The sequence below is a fragment of the Lagopus muta genome, chromosome Z, assembly GCF_023343835.1.
Source record: "Lagopus muta isolate bLagMut1 chromosome Z, bLagMut1 primary, whole genome shotgun sequence".
NCBI classification, from domain to species: Eukaryota; Metazoa; Chordata; class Aves; order Galliformes; family Phasianidae; genus Lagopus; species Lagopus muta.
The window spans coordinates 35,637,032-35,655,200 of NC_064472.1; the positions used below are offsets into that span (position 1 = coordinate 35,637,032).

Sequence of the window (18,169 nt, forward strand, 5' to 3'; positions counted from 1 at the left end):
TTTCTAGCACAACTAAACTATGATGATAGACCAAAGACAAAAATCTGCCTTATATATCTCATGCTACATAGTAGACAACTGGGAACATCTGAGTTAGAGGCCCCAGAAAGAGACAAAAAAAAAAAAAAGCAAGCTGTGCATGTGCAACAAAGTGCATGTAACCTGAAAAGACAAGTCATCCAGTTGGAAAAGATGCTCTATAAAAGTAAACCATTCTACACAAAAGCAAATTCTGTACAATAGAAATTTGTGCATTTGTAGAGATTTGCATTCTTACAGCAAGGACAGCAGCCAACTGTCAACTGATGTTACAAATCAGAGAATCACAGGATTGCAGGGGTTGGAAGGGACCTCTAGAGATCATCAAGTCCAACCCCCTATTCAAGAAGGTTTCCTACAATAGATTGTTTGGGAAGATGTCCAGATGAGTCTTGAATATTTTCAAAGGAGACCCCACAACTTCTCTAGGCAACTTGTTTTAGGGCTCCATCATCCCCACTGTAAATAAGTTCTCCACATATTTATATGGAACTTCTTATGTTTCAGTTTTTGACCATTGCTCCTTCTCCTATCACTACACACCGCTGAAAAGAGTTTGGCCTTGTTCAATTGCCTCCTGCACTTTTGATATTTATAAACATAATCTTCACATTACGTGGCCTTATGCAAGATAATCAAATAAAAATGAGCTTCTTCAAGAGATACCTCATTATGGTCCATATGGTGATAATAAAGAAGTTAACTGTATCTTCAAATGCTATATGCAACCCAATGAACTGGAATCATTGTGAGCCTCCAGTGCAGCATGCAATTAGTGCAGCTGGGCTGTCAAGTGATTTGAGCAGAAGCACATGTCTTGTAAATGTGGTGCATGAATAACCAAAGACTGCACTTGGCCAGCTGTGATCAGCAGCACTGTATGTGGACTAGACTTAGGGAAAAGAAAACTGAAAACACATAGGTTACTCACAAAAATTGAGTCATGTTACTATCACGGAGGTAATGCATACCATCCTGGATAATGACTGCTTTGTCCTTTCCACAGCAATATATCAAGATCAAATGAAAATTACAGACTACATCACAAAGAAAACATAATTTTTATTGGAAGATGAAAATTTGGGTAACTGAATAAATAACTGTATCTAGTATGCACTGTACATAGTAATACAAATTACATCTATCAAGCAAAAATAATCAACCTCACAGTAAGAAAGAGAAGCTGAATATGCTTTATAAAAATCAAATTTGCAATTTGGCAGAGTATTTCCTAATCTGCATTTGATTATTTTATGTATAATTTGAAGTGTACATTTACTATATGAAGAATGTATATGTTGGTGTTTATAGAGGTACCATATGTAATTCAGCATTGCTATTCTAATCCTTCCTTCTACAGGGTTATTATTTTACCTTAATTTTAGCAAGGAATTCTTCAGCTACCTGGAGGAAACATTCCAGTTTGCAATGAATATTGAGGTATTTTTAAGTGCATTAAATAGGTACCAAAATTAGGTACCATCAGTTTACCATGATTATGATCATTATTATTACTTCTATTACTATGGTATTATTATTATTATTGTATTACTATTGCCTGCTTTGTAAGAAATACATTGCTACTTATTGTTGAGTAAATACTATCATTTGTGTTATGTATACATGCACAAAGGAAGGTAACTGACAGATCACTTGTCACAAAATTCACTATCTAATTAAAAAAAAGAAAAAGATGCAACAAACAAGAAAACACATTCCTTACTTTGGTGTCAGCCCTGAATCTGCACTGTACTATGGCTTCATTTTCATTTCACTACTCATAGTTTTCCAACATAATTCATTTAATAGACACATATTGCAATGAAATATTGGTGTCACATGTAGAGGAAATACAGTCTACAAAAGGGATAAAATAAAAATTCTGAGCCAAAACACCCTTAATTTAGTCCACGTAATTATATGATTTCATAATGGTATGCTGAAAAGATGAAATAAAAAAAGATTACCTGCTACCATGAACAGCCAAGAACAGTCAAGGCTATAAGTTATGACAGTGCATGTTCTCTGATAGGAGAGTTCTCCATGCTGCCTGTACATGCCTGTCAGTGAAGTTCCCTGGGAAATGGAGTAGCATTTGGTATCAGGATATTACCACTCATATCACAGTAATGTAACCATTTTCTAACATCAGGTCATTTTGAAGAAAATGACTTATTTTTCCTGTAATTGCTTGCAGGGCAAAGACTTTAGGTTAACTTCATACAGGTTATGTTAGGTTATGTTCATACAGATTTTTTTGTTTCCCAAAGCAAAAATACTGGCTATGAAACACATTTAACTGATTAGGTCTATCACTGCACAGTTGCTGCAAAAATTAGGAGAACATAGATATTTATTACTATTGCTTTTATACACTGACAAAAATAATTTAATAAGGGCTTTATAAATAAGTGTATCATGTTCACATTTTTGTTACTATTCTCTAGTATATTTACAAAAAATCCTTCATTTTCCCAGTTCTGTATTAATATATATTCATTCTGCTTGGCCTTTGAGACAGTGACTTGCATTTACCATCTTCCACCTTGAATGTTCCAAAACAGTTTAAAAAAATTAAAAAGAAAACAAAAAAACTGAACAAAGAACAAGTTTGCTGCCCAACATGTTTTCTGTCACAAGAAAGTATGAGGCCAGTGCTGGAATATGCAGATGGTTAAGTAAACTTTATTACAGACCTGAAACACTGGTAATTCTAAACTGACAAATAGATGCCCACTCTAAATTCATACAGGTGATGTGAAATTGCCCACAACACCGTTGTGGATATTTAGTGATTACAGGAATGAACTTAATCTTGATATCTATTCCATCAGAAAGAACAATACAATTCATCTAATACCGTACTGAAGTATTGGTCCAGATCACTGTCTCACAACTAAACCAATCATCTATTGAATTGCTAATGTTTCCACTTTGTTCTGTTTAGTTTTCTTTGAAGATTTCTTAGCCAATTTGTTGGCTCATACACATCTCAAACATCTCAAATTGAGAAGATATTACTCTGGGGTCCTACTACTATTCCTGACTAGAAGTTCAAACATGGTTCTGTAAAATATTGAGAAGTTAGTAAATGTTTCTTGGTATCCAGTTGTCAATGGGAATAATAACTACTGATATAAGGCACATCATATTACAACATTTTAATTATGTAAACAGCAACTTCAATTTGAATCCAGGAATGTTGGTGTGGACTTTTTTTTTTTTTTTTTTTTTTAACCTAAACTGTACTAGAAGGTCTGTACTTCATTATACAAAAGACCATGTATTTATGAAGAAAAATAATTTTTCTCCAACTTCAATTAAAGTCATTCAGAACAATAAATCACATGGCCTGACCTTCAGATTATAGTAGATCACTATTTAGAAATTAACCAGATAACAAGGTTAACAAATATTCAGTCCTCATAAATCCCTTTGTCATATGTCAAAGGAAAGAAACAACAGCCCTCAAGGCATTACCAAGATCCAGGGCCTCTGAACTGGTTAACAACTGCTATGCCAACTGACTAAATACAGCTGCATAAAATTTACAGGTGAATATTCTTCTGTGCTTCGGAAGCAGAAGCATCTGACTAGACCTTCTAGATCTAGAAAGAAATGTAGATATTGCTACTTCAGCATGCCAGAAAGGATCTGTTAGAAACTAGAGAAGTTGGCTATGAGTTAGTACTTTGCTTCCAGGTGCAGTCACCAGCTCATCTGTCATGGAAAGGAGAAGACAAGCGAAACTTCTGGCCAATCCCAGAAGTGAAGATGGAAAGAAGAGAAAGGGAAGATAAGTCTTCTAGAGCATCTGAAACCCTCCTGCATCAGAAGGCTTGAGTTTCAGTATCTCTATACAGAGCTATATGTATATATACATAAATAGGATGGAGACTAATAAGAATTCTTACCTCCACTGTGCAAACAGGGGATATAAATTTTATTTTCCTCATCCTCCTCAGGCAAAATTAATACCTGTGATTTTGAACTCTTACATCACCTTCTTCAAATTTCATCCACAACTATTATAAGGCACAAAGTACAGATAGTACAACAGTACACACAGATAGCGCCATGACTAGGAGTTGTACAAAAATACTTATGAATACATACAGCTCAGCCAGAGCTCAGTGATTCCTTCACAGCAATTGGTTAATTATATAAGTAGTAGTAGAAAACTACTTCAGAATATAGAATGTGTGACAAACTGGGAGGGGGGGGACAGGAGGGAAGAAGGGGAAGCCCACTCTACAACACTGACAGTTAAAAGCTCTGACACCAATACAGAACAATGCTTACTTTTTTTTTTTTTTTTTTTTTTTTTTTTTTTTTTTTTTTTCCAGAAAGATACTACATCTCTTTGAAAAGAAATAGCAAAGTTCATGGAAAATACTGATTTGTATTTTCTCCACAGTAGGAAAAATTTATTTTGTACACATCAGTAATCACTGCTTCAAACTTAGTGGTGAGAGCCACAATCTAATGGTGTACTAGAATCTAATTAATCCTCACATTTATTTATATCAATACATCCTGCAAGAGGGATCATTTATTCCTTGAAATGTTGCACTGTATACTTACTTTCAGTGAAAATTCATTGTAACATATAATTCAGTTCTTACAAACTTCTTTTTCCAAAATACGCTTTGCTTGAATGCATACATGCAATGAACTGTATAAATAACAGTATCTGCACTGCCTAACTAAAGAAAATGAGAAAGATATCAGGGAACTGATGAAATGGTTTACTAAGTTGTTTTAAGTTTTTACATGAAGAAAATATAAATAAGCGACCAATTCAAATGAGACTAGAAAGACTCTCTTGGAGATCTGTTCTTCCCTCCTTAAAAAAAAAAAAAAAAAAGAAATACCTCTGATAGCTATTGTATCTCAGTGCAGTTTTTAATGGCCCTAAGCATATCCACAAGCTTTGATTGCCCTGACCAGCCTGAAAACATCTTTCTGTGTAGTTCTCCACTGCAGCCTTTCCACAGGTCCTCAGGGTTTGGCTACCTTTAATCAGGACCAGCTCTGACAGAGGCAGGTCACAGTCTTGCAGTCTTTTTTAACACCTCTTGCTCCCACAGTGAGCCCTGTCTCTAAATCTTCATGTGCAAACCTGGAGCAGTTCTCTGGGTACTGTGACCTTGTGTCTGTGCTCATGGTCACAGTAAGAAGTATGAAGTTGTATGTGAAAATTGAATGGTAGCAATGTTCCCACAATAGCTCAGGTAGAGGCCATTTCAGTAGAGATGACCAGCTGGGAGATCTGAATCGCATGGTTTTGTGGTCTCTGAATTTGCCCAGGAGGCACCAATTCCTACTCTGCTCTGACCTGCATCAGCCACTGCCTTTGTCACCCAAAGGGAACCTACAACACGTGAAACCCCTGATGCTTTCACCTATCGCTCTTGCTGGCATAGGTGCAAGCAGTACATCCTTATTTTTGACACTACAACAATCAGGACTCCTGTGCTTCTCTCTTTGGGCATGAGATAGCCAGAGCCTGATACAAAATCCTGCTTGGGGGCTTCTAGGGTTCTTCTCTCTAGCTCTCTCCATGTAGATTTATCAAAACCAGTTCTTGCCAAAGAAATGACTAAAAGACCCTCTGTGCAACACTGTGCATAAAGAAGAACTTGATTTGAAACGATCTAGGTCACAGATAACAAACAGCTTGACAGCAAATAGCTTATAGAAATTGCTAGCTCAACAGCTGGCATGATAAGGAGTAACAGACACAGTGGCTGTGTAAACTCTCTGAAAACAACCTGTTGCTGTAAGTTTCTACGATAATGATGTCATTAGAATCCAAACAAATTTATGATGCTCAGCTGCAAAACAACTACAGCAAAAACAAGTTTGGAACATAACTGCAAGGAAATGTGTAAGTAGGAACTGCTTTTCTCCCCATTCACAGAATATCCACAAAGATCGTCACCCTCCATCTTGATGTACCTGCTGTTCCCCACTCACTGGGAATAACTTCAGAATACCCTTCTGACAACTCCTGTATTTCAGACAGGCCTGTGACAAAAGACTAGCACTTGCAGTGCTGTTCAGCACTACTTAAGAAACTGTTTAAAAATACATCTCTGCTCACACTTAAAGCACCAGAGATGCCTGCAAAGCCAAGGACATTTGTTTTCATGATTAACCTTCTTTACCCTCAGAGAGTGGTCAGGCACTGGAATGGCTGCCCAGGGAGGTGGTGGAGTCGCCGTCCCTGGCAGTGTTCAAGAGGCGTCTGGATGAGGAGCTGTGAGGTACGGTTTAGTGCTTGTGGTAGCAATGGTAATGGGAGGACAGCTGCACTAGATGATCTTGTCCTTTCCAACCTTGTGATTCTATGATTCTATAATTCTATACTCCATTTTGCAAGATATATCAAATCAAGAAAGCACAGTTCACATGTGAGCTTCAGTTATGTGTGGCTGCTTAGGCTTCAGTTTTGAGAGCCTTCATGAACAAGGAGTCTACAGTTTCTTCATACAACTGGCTTCTTACCATTGAGTTCATTACCTTTTATTCTGACACTTTGCATCTCAGAAATAAACCTCTGAGTTCATGTCCTCTGTAGCTTGCATACAGAAAACAAGGAATAGGATTTCCTCTCCACTTTCCCTTCCTATAGTTGAACTCTCTCGCATGTCATCTGCATCAGTTCTCTGACCAACCTCTGCCACGCTCACTCCAACATGCCCACGTATTTCATGTTTGGGAGTCCTTGCAGCTGGATACAATACCCAGATGTGGTCTTACGGAGGAGGAGTTCGCTTCCATTGACCACTGCCGACTACATTCCTGATGCAGTGCAGGATGAATCTGGCCCTCTTTGCTGCAAGAGCCCACTGCTGAGATCCTTCTGTTAAACTTTGCTGCCCATCATAACCTCCAGTTACCACCACTGTTTCAACTGTCAATAAAATAGTGAACTGGAAGGCATGCATATGTATACTGGCTAACCAATTTCAACTCAGATCTGGGATTAGTAACCTTCTATCTGTAGAGTGATATTAGAAAGGAAGACAATGAACAACAATTTGTAAAAGGATGAACTTGACTGGAATTTGAAAAAAAGTCCAGAATGAGCAATGACGTACAATATATAACTAATCCAAACAAGAGGGTATAATAATAATAATTGCTGCTTTAAGCTTTATGCACTTTAGCATTTATGTATTCACAGAGTACTCAGATCACATATCAGCTACCTGAATTAATTATGGGTATTTCACTACTTACTGCATGCTCCTTTTTTTGCACTGAGCAGAATGTGTTGTTATACTACCCATGGCCTCCCAGTGAGCTAAAAAATGCCCCCCATAGCAGGAAGCAACCGTTTTAATGGCAGCCACTTTGAGTATCTGAGGAAGATTTCAAATCTGAGAATCATAGCCTATTGCATCATGGAAGCACAATAGGAAATCCAGAAAAAAAGCTAAACTGTAAACGGTTCAGTTTTGGTACAGACAGATTATAAGAGTTAGATTTTAGCAATTTTGGGTTTTCCAGCTGTAGGACACAACCAACAGGCTTTGACAGATTTCTATTTACAGAGAATGTTGCCAGAGCAATTTCTGACAAATTAATCCACAGTGGGGGGATATTAATTTTGATCACATAAAAATAAAGCATTATAAGACAACTTTGAGAATATTAATGCTAGTTTTACTCACCATGATACCTAATACATACTTCCAAACTGGGATTTTTATACTACAAGACACCTTTTTATAGACTGCACACATACAGCTGCAGCATTCTACAGTTTTTGCATGAGGAAGGTGTGCTATGGTAGAACAGACATGTCAGCTTAGTTCAGATGGTGCTGCACTAATGATTTTGCTTTTACTAAGGTCATGGAACTTTTACTAAGTACATCCTAGAACTGGGGTCCAACTACCATATTAGCTAGAGTTGAGCCACAGTTGTGAAAGAATTGTTCCTGATGTGAAATGAACTCTGCCTTTCAGCTGTACTGAAACAAGTGTTCAGAGCAGAATTAGGGTCTAGTTGACTGCCACAAAGAATCTGGAAGTAATGCCGTATTAAGTGAACACAAAGGGAATGAAATAAAGAATACTCCACAAAACAAGCTTAAAGTTGAGTATTTCCCTTTGCAGTTCCAAAGACTAGGCACATAAACATGGTTTAACTGTAATGAAATATTATTTGTTAACTACATCCATTCAACTGCCATGAATCCTCAAAGGAAATGAAATAAACATTTGTTTCTATGCTATTCTGCTACTCAAGTTAATTAACATATTTTTTCTTCAGTTACTCTTATTTATTTTATGATCTTAAGTAGTTTCCTAGAGCTTTTTATCCTCCTCATGCACTTAAAGGGAATTGTAGACTTAAAGATTTGATATTAAAAAAAATTAGCAGCATTAGTTATGCGTAATGTATGCCCAGTTTTAAATGAAAATAAAATAATCTACATTATACATATCTTGGATTACTACAGTGTTCCTGTTTCAAAGTTCAAGCTTTGATATCTAGCAGGTAAGTTTTGTGCCAGTGAAAGTGTTTCCATTGACTCAGTGGATTGCAGATGAGTCCTAAATAAATTAATGGGAATTATATGTGCTAAAATATTTCAAGGTGCCGAGATGTTAATTTTATCATATGATTTGATACAAACAATTTGCTCAGTTTCAGAACTTACTTAAAGACTTCCTGTAGTAGTCACCTTTCCAGAAAACTGCAATACTGGGTGAATAAGTATTTCTTCTAATTTCTTCCAACTCTAAAGACATCTATTTTATCAGGGGATTTTTCAGTAATTCTTGAGAATATTTGAACATTAAATAAATCAAGAAATTTGCACTACTTAAGAAATAAAGAGAACCAAAAGAAAATAATTCATTTTCGTATGTTAGCAATGGAAATCAGCAGCTTCTTAGCAGAAGGAATCCTCTGAACAATTTAGTATTCCCATCTTGAATAAGCTAAAGCTCCCACAGTTATCATTAATAAGTAACTGCATAGGATGTTTTGGGCTTAATAGATCAGATTTTTATCTTTAAATTATTCCTAAATAATCACATATATCAAGATAATATAACCTGATCACATTTAATTTCCCACTAGGATATCAGTGAAAATCACTTTTTTCCCCTTCCAAATTCATGTTAGAAGGATAAAAATCATCTTTTATTCCAGAGCACAAGCATGCTACATTTTCTCATTTGTATGTAATACAGGTAGAGTATGTATACTTTAAGTTCAACGTCCTAATAAGGCCTGGAATGCTGATTTTACCCCACACTGAGTTTTAAAATTTCTTTCCTAATGAAACAATTTAAAAACATCACTCTTGTTACTATGCAAAGAAACAAAATGAAGAGGTTGTGCCACCCCAATGCTCTTCCTGAAGACTGATTGTTGGTTGGAACCTCATGCTCTTGTAAAATCAGATAAATCAGAAAGGTTTGGTAGGCAATTTAACACAAATGTTACCATTAAACTATCCAGTTTCCAACCAGCACACCGGAAATATTGAAAACAAAAGGCTGTGTACTCCATGTTTACAGTGAACAAAACAAAGAATCACAGGCTTTAAATGCAGTAAGAAGGATTCAGACAGATACTCAGAAAAAATATTTCTGATGGCATAGATAGTATCATTATAAAAGATTGCCTGTGTGTGTTATGTCTCTAGAAACTTAAATATCCATGTGAAATAACACATATTTCAGTAGTCCAGTCAGTGGATAGATAAAGCAAGCAACTTTTGGGGGTCAGTTATCAGACTACTGGTGGCAAAATATTTATTCTCATTATTGCATCTATAATCTGTCACTACCAATAACCTATCACTACTGCTGCCTTGATGTATAGAGGCTAAACAGTTCAATGCTTAGCCAGCTGGGAATCATGCAGTTCACAAAAGGGGCTACGAGGGAGTTGGGCAGAGATCTAAGGAAAAACAAAAACAAAACAAAACACAAGAAAAGCAGTTGCATTTTGTTTAGGTTTTTACATGCTGACACTAAATGCATAGAAATAAAAAACAACCAATACAGCATCCTGCATAAGGCATTATAACTTGAAGTACTGGACTCAAAAAAGTTGAACATAACTCTGTTTGGAAGATGCATTCTGTGATTCAGAAAACTTCAAAACATGCAATCATAAAAAAGCCAATCTGGAAAGTCCCAGGATATCCCATAATTAGTTCCCTCAGCAATAGTTTTGGTCTCTTTGTCCAGCTGTATGCAGAGATGCACTCCAAGCTATTGTATGGGGAAACTGAAGTGTGATACTGCATTACAACAGGCCCAGCGGCAACATGCCATGACAATTTAGCAAACCACAGAGAAGGTTCCAAAAATGGCAAAAATGGCATTCTGTAGCAAAATGTGTTGCATCCTCCATGAAGTCTACTTACAGTGGAACTGTAAGATATCACATCTACCTTCTGCATCTATCAACAACAGCTGAAGAATGATAGCTAATTGAAAGACAAAACTTTTGCTGCATAACCTTCTCACTGAGATAAAATCAGCTTGATGGTTGTTCTAATCAAAGTATAAGAATCCTGATATTCTTTGCTTACTTCCTCGACATCCCTAAAAGCACTTTGTCAGGTTGTTTCATGTCATTATAGTATGTGGGAGGGGTAAAAAATATTTTTGATGAATTGATTTTATTCTATGCTTTATTACCAGCTTTGACACAAATTTCCAGAGCCCCAAAGGCATTTCTTTTCACAATGTAGCACAGTCTTGTTAGCAATTCAGGTGGAATAAAACCACTCAGATTCCCTTCGTGGTCCTGTGGCCTGAATTGCTCACATGGCACCCTTTCAAACATATGGAACGGTATTGCAGAACAACATTAAAATCTTACATTGTTAACAGAGGACTTTACTAACACATCAGCAGCATATTGCTTGCATTACTTCTGTACCCACTAGCATTTACAGTTATTTTTTAAATTAAACCAATAGTTCAGAACCAGAATTTTTTCCCCTGTTTCACTAATACACATAAAAATGCTAATTATAATTTTTAAAAATGTTTCTGGAAGAAAGAACATAACAACATCTCTCGTGCAGACAGAAATTAGGAAACTTCCATTTACTTTCTGATATCTGAGTCTACTGCAGTGTTTCATGCATTCTCAATTCTTGCAAAGGCCAGTGGGAGTTGCAGCCATTTGACACCTTCTTAAGCACTGAAATTTGAAAAGATTGAGCCCCAGAGAAAGCAAATATCATTTAAGAGTCAAATGCTTTAGCAGGAAATGTTGATGTCCTTCGATCAATTCTCTAATGCCCCATCTTCTTCACTTGGCCCACTGGCCACGTAGTAAGAAGGTAAAAACCCACTGTATTTTCTACGATTAAGTTAAAATCACCAATAAAGACTGTGTACTTAGGGAAAGCACTATCAAACAATACTCATGAAAATCTAGCTTTTGCAGGAGTCTAATTTTTAAGAGTCTCTGTACGTGAGACTACAAACTTAACATAACTTTTTCTATCTTTTTGAAAAGGACTTGCTCAATGATGATGTATGTAGGAAGAAAAAAAAAAAAAACAACACTTTTTTTCTCCTATACCCTTCTGGTTTTAAAGAGGAAACTGCATTCACACAGCCATTTCCATCCTGAAAATCTCAACCACTTTCTCTCCGTAAGAACTCTGTAGATTACAGCTTCCTTCAAAACTGCACTAAGTGCACTCTTCTGCATGTGGGCAATCCTCTGGAAACATGACTTCTCCTGCAGAGAGAGTGGACTACATGTTTTGTTACTATCTCTTCCTTTCTCTTATCTTAACTGGGATAAGGTGGTTTAATCAATAAGGCTAACTGCCAACAAGCCTTGTTTCATCCTAGATCATGTAAAAATGCACTCAATATCCATGAATTAACCATACAGAAGTAATACTTTTGTATATAAAAGAGAAAGAACTTCAACATTTTCTTTCTTTTAAGAAGTGTTATATGTGAGTTATTCTTTACACATGAGCACGCCCAGTCACCATGAGAGAAGGATTGGCTCATCTTGCATTTGTTGAGATGACTTCAAGCAGAAAGATGTTACTGGGAGCAAGCAGACCTCTACAGCATACTATCACTTCTTCAGCCCCTGCGAAAAAATATCTTCACTGTGCAGACATTACTTGCTTGAAAAAATGCAAAGTTCTAGAGCCACAGCTAACAGCTGCATAGCAGGGATGCAAGCACAGCTGTGCAAAGCTAGCTTGAAGCTACACTGCAATAAAATATATATACACTGCAATAATAGCTCAGAATTCTCTTCTGCCATACTTAAATGATGAAATTGATGGCACAAGAGCATAGCACCTGACAAAAAGCAAGGGTTTTTTTTGTTTTGTTTTGTTTTTTTGTTTTTTTTTTTAATCTGGCAATGTAGGTTTGGGGCTTCTAAAGACAAATTACGGATCCACATCTCTAACAGGTATGACTACAGTCTTCCTGGCAAGAAAACAAAAGGTTGTTAACAAATAATTCCTTTTGGAACAGAATTCATATGCTTTCTCAAAACTCATATGTCTACTGCATCCCACCATACAGAGACGTGTGATTATATTTTCCACTTACAAATGTGCAAGAAAATTGTTACATTGACTGACATTTTCTACATGGTTATCTTTTAAGCAGTCTGATCCTAAGGGATGAACTATCATTACTTTCCAGAATGCATCCAATTCTCCTGAAGGAATTACAGGTGGCAGCTCGTTCTTTATTACAATTTAAGTCAGAAAAGCAGCTGAGTGCAAGGCACAGGTAAGTTACTGCCTTCATTTTACTGCCAGTATGGTGCATATTACTTTCAGAAACACTTACTGTGCTAACTCACTCATGATATCAGTATGCATTAGGATTCGTTCCAAGTACCTCAGTTTTCCACTGGGATTTTGCAAAGTTGCCCTCTCATTTTGTAGTGGCTGGAAACACGGATATGGTAAATTAGCTGAAAAGTAACCTGAATCAATTCTTAAGCAGTGAGAAATCAGAAGAGCCCACTGCCAACTGGACGTCAGAAGACTGGTTAACAGAAAAAAAAAAATCTTTACAATTTGTCTGCCTTTGTACTTTGTTGATAGTGAATAAAATTGTATAAAAAGCTAGTCCTATTTCTTAAGTGTGTAATGCAATCTACAAGTAATAGTACTGATTCGTGAACACAGCATATAAACTCACTTTAAAGTCATTTTATAGAACTGTTTTCTTAGCAAAAGCACCTTTCCTGATTAAAAGAATTATTTTGTCAGCCCAATAGTGCTATTTTCCTTTCTCTTTTACTGCGACAACTTACAGTGAAGTGTTCAGAAGCACTTTTTCACAAAGAATACGTTTCATTCTTCCATCATTCTGGGGAAGTAAAGTGTTTTTCCACTTTACCAAATCAGATTTTTTTTTAAAAAGTGCCCTGAAATTAAACTGTATTTGGCAATCAAAATCAGTGAGATTTTTGCACTTCAGCTTTTTTATATTCTCCAATGTCCTGAGTTACTTCATGAATTCCTGTTAATTCAAACAAATAAAAATAATTGACAAAACCAAGATACAACTTCTCATTTCATAAGATATTTAGCATCCGATCTCTTCAATCTTTCAGCTGTTTCTTGAACTGAATTAGGATCCCGTCCAGGTTAAGAAAGGGTTCTTTGTATTTACTGAATAGAGCTGAATAGTCATTTTTACTGAGCCATAAGCTGGCAAACATTAATCACAATATTTCCTCCAGAGTTTCTTCTGATTCATTTTGTTTCCTTGCAAAGCCCTTCCAGATCTCCTGCCTTCCTAGACTACTTACTGACATGCAATTATAATTCCCTATAAAATACTTCAGTAGATTTATTAATGAAAATAGAGTATGATAATACATTGGTAATTTGTTCCTATCTGAATGTTCAGCACAGTACTTCTACATAGGCACTTCTCTAAATCACTGGTGTTAAGTATATTCAACATTGCAAACATTGCACCCCTTTTATTTCTCAGTCTTGTCTAGCATGCATTACTCACTCCTTCGTTCCTTGACATGTATCATTAAGTATGATTGTCTCTAGCAGAAGTGCAATACTGGTAGTCTCTCCTAGGGCACAGAGTAGACTTCCAAGTGAAGTCTTCAGTATAATGTCGCTCATCAATTTTTAAAGAGCATACAACATTACTCTAAAATGTCCGTTTTCTCTAAATCCTTCCATTTGGACTTGTCTTCCTTCTTTGTGCAGCCACCTCTTCTTCTAGAGACTCAAAAACTCTCATTCACCATAAAACAAACAGAAATGCGACTGCCAGAGCTTTCTGCAAATGGACAATGGCACAAAGTGGAGCAGGACTCTTGTCACTTCTTAAAAAGTAAATGAGTCAAGGTAACAAGACCTGGGCCAAAAAACACAGAAGAAAGCTGGAGAACTCAATTCAAGCAGAGGAACAGAAGCCTAATGATCGCTGTTGGGAAGCCCCACCTGGAAACTAACCTTATCGTATCAGAAGAATGTTGGTTCCTCTCTCTAAGACAAAATCAGCTTCTCAGAACATGTCCTCCAGGCACTTCTTAATCCTCTTATTTTAGATGGGAAGGCATTATACATAAGTTAGCATGCCTTTAAGCATACTGAGACAACCACAGAAAATACTAGAATGGAATGTGCTATGGGAAAGAATGATTAGGAAGGAAAAATGGGACCAGTAAAGGATGAGTCGATGACACATGTTATAAAAACAATTTCTAATAATTTGTTCCAATCTGTACTTCAGATATAACAGCTCCTATTACTCTGTGTGCCTGCTAGAAAAGTAAATAAATAAACAAAACTGCTGAGAAAATAGGATTATAAAACCATTCCTAAACATGAGGGTATTAGTGAAGTGGTTTAGAACAGAAACACATGCCTGGAAGAAAAGCATAGGGAATTGAGTTAAACAGCTGCCGGGCCTATTGGCATCTGCAAACAATCCTACTTTATCTACATCAAACCAGGCCAGGGACAAATCAACTGTCAGTTCAGGCAGCTGAGCACTGCACACCAGCTCAACAAGAAGGAAGGGCAACACTTACCTGTTGATTAGCATACTTTATAATTTAATTTAAATCAGTCATTTTAAGACAATTTTAAGACAATTTTAAGGCAATCCTGTAGATCTGTTAGTAATATGAAGTGGGCAGCCTCCACAGAAGTCCTCAATACCTCTGTTTGAAATCACAGATACTACAATTACTACATATACTTTAATTTTCTCTTTCAGAAGACATGGAATTAATTGAAAAGTTCTTGCTGTTTACTACTGAGGTCCACATCATACCCCAATGATTTTCTCACATGTAAAACCTCTGATACTTCTCATTTATTAGAAATTCAGACAAATGTGTGTTCTTGAACTTCATGTCATATACTTACTGAAAGAATGGAAAAGTCGAAGATACAATGATATTTTATATTCCTTTACTCTAAGTAAGTTTCCATCACATGATGAAATAGTTTGGCATCCAGAAGTAAAAGAGCTAATAAGAAAATGTGCCATTACATATCACTTCTTGTAGTTTTTCTTTCACTTAGAGATCTGCTGGACATCTACTCAGAGGTGATACTGCAATACCCCTCAAGAACACTAAATCCACTTGGAAACCAAGCAATGGAAATGATCTAAGACCACACTTGTTTTTCCTGTGTTTGTGGATTCCAAGATATCTTTGATCTAGGAGAAAAAGGAAACAGAAAGGGTAGGCTTCTGGCTTTTTTTGTGTGTGTTTTGGGATTTTTTGGGGGGAGAAAGACACAAAAGAGAAAGGAATATAGACATCTTTCTGACAGGTTTGAACACAAAAAACTTTGAATACCTGGAGGAGAAACATGAAAATACTTGTACTGCTTTTCTGGCGATTCACTACCACTGAAACCACTCTTTTTCCTTGCCACCTATTCGAGACAGGAGAATTCTCCCAGTTCAGCTTTTGTACCTTTTGGGGAATTGGGACAATGGGACCACATTCTTAGTAGAATTACTTGCTTTAAGCACATTAAATAAAAGAAGAGAAAGATAAAAGATAAAAAGATAAAAAGATGTGAGAAGCAGATTGGGAGTCTTGAAGATGCTGTTATGTGCATTTCCCTCTCTAATCAATCAGCTCTGCTCATGAGAGCTCAGGAAGGTGCTGGACTATCTCCTTCCTGTGGTCTCTCCCACTCCTCAAATAGCTCTCAATGCAGAAGTTGCCAATCTCTGGCTGTTTGCCCTGCTCTTACTCAGTCTGCAGGCTCCACACCCTGACTGTCCCCAAAGGGTTATAGCAGTAGCTTCAGAAAATCATTTTTAGTCAGCTCTTTTAATAATTAATCATGACGTTCACCCTTAAAACATGTGCAGTGAAGAGAAACCATACACAGGGGGCAATATTCGTCTGCCAAAAAAGAAACATTGCAGACTTTTTTGTGATATTGTAGATGTTAATAAAATTCCCACATCTGTGTTCTCACCCCCAGGAAAATTATGTTTTCCTATATTCATCCAATTCGTAAAATCTGGTTATTGTGATGTGTGCTTCTGGTGCAGAGTGGAGAAGAGGAGAGGACGACAGAGCTGGGGGAAAGCATTTTCAAGAGAATCATACCACCTTCTGATTTGTTCTGTATTACACCTCAGCTGTATTTTGATTTTTCAGCAGTCTAAGTTATCTCATCTGCACTTTGGAGTTGCTCACAAATGCCTCTGAGCAGCTATACACCTGGCTTGGAAACAGCAGTATTTTTCTGGGCTAGCCCCATCCTATTGTAGCATGACAAATACCTGTTATATGCAGCATGGTCACTTGTGCACTACAAACACAATGACTGTAAAGGTAATCCTAACTGCACAGTGCACTGCTGTGCAAATACGCTGCATTAGTAAGGACTGACCTAATTTTGAAGCTATACACAAAATCTAGAGGTTGTATCAAACACTATGTTCCGACACTACTGGAGCAGCCATGTTTTACCTGGCTGCATATTAATTCCAAAGCCAATTAATTCCAAAGCCAATTAATTCCAAAGCCAAACTATCAAGATGAGAGGGATAATAAAAGGCATGAATCCAGGATTTTAACATACTACTGGTGCAGAAGCCTAAAAATCCTGACTACATTCTTTAAATTTTCATTGTATAATCCAATTAATCAAGAAGTTCCAAGAACAAAGAAGACTGAGCAGTTTAATGAAACATTTATTTTCCTCCAAAAGTTGATTTGTGATATTCTGTGTTCCCGTTACAAATGCCTTTGTATTAAAAGCTTCAGTGGGACATGGAGTAGTAGTGACACTTCGTGCCAAGATCTGGAGCCCTGCACTGTTACACGGAATAATTTTTAAAATAATTGCCATCTGAGAAAGCACCTTCATTCAAAATCGCACCACTTGGTTTAAGCAAACAAACAAAATAATCATCAGAAAGTTTCACCATTTCTGTCTGCACTGCCGATTTTTGAATGACCCTCTTCCTATATAGAGCTTTCAGCCAACCCAGGTAGCTGAGTCCACTCACACATGGTTCCAGTTACAGGTTGGTCAGAGAAGTGCTGCCTATTTCTAAGGGGGGTAAGGACCCGAGGAGCAGACTGCATTAGACTGCTCACAAAGGAACACGCCTTAGAAATGAATTCCTGCTCCTTCCCTACAAGTTCACTGCTTGGTCTTTCTGAGATAAGGCAAATGGAAGCACGGATGATACCTATCATTACTTGCTCCCTCTCCACCCCCTCCCAAGCCTTTTTCAGTAGATAAACGTGCTGGAGTACAGAAAGGCAATTTAAGCATCTTCAGGTAGTCGCAAAGGGTTGTCTAGGTAGCAGAGGAAGTAATTAAAAGGAAAGTTGGGACTATTGCTGCAGTAAGTTTCCAGCAGCATCGCCTGCGGTGCTCCGGACAGATGCTGCCCGGTGGGCACCGGCGCTCCGAGCAGGGCGTCACCGTACCTTGAGCAGCCGGACGGACGGCAGGAAGGCGGCATGGCACAGTTTCCGTATGGTCCAGTTGAGCGGCCGGGGAGCGTCCGTCTGATTCATGACCCCCCGCGAGTCCCGCCGGCGGAGCAGCCGCACAGCCCGCAGCGCCTACCGCGGCAGCCGCCGCCGGGGCGCGGGCATCCCACACGCAGCCGCC

At 37.5% G+C, this 18,169-nt stretch overlaps 1 protein-coding gene across 5 annotated transcripts in view; it reads right to left on the reverse strand.

The window, feature by feature from the left end:
• Nucleotides 1–18,169, reverse strand: part of TRPM3 (transient receptor potential cation channel subfamily M member 3) — a 403,209-nt gene that overhangs the window by 242,445 nt on the left and 142,595 nt on the right. For 3 of the 5 annotated variants that reach the window (XM_048931274.1, XM_048931277.1, XM_048931273.1), the window contains exon 1: nt 17,983–18,127. The exons of the other annotated variants lie outside the window; for them this stretch is intronic. In XM_048931274.1, the coding sequence (XP_048787231.1) occupies nt 17,983–18,072 (90 nt within the window). In that variant the 5' untranslated portion in view covers nt 18,073–18,127. Of the gene's footprint in view, nt 1–17,982; nt 18,128–18,169 lie in introns of those variants that run through there. 5 annotated transcript variants of the gene reach the window in all.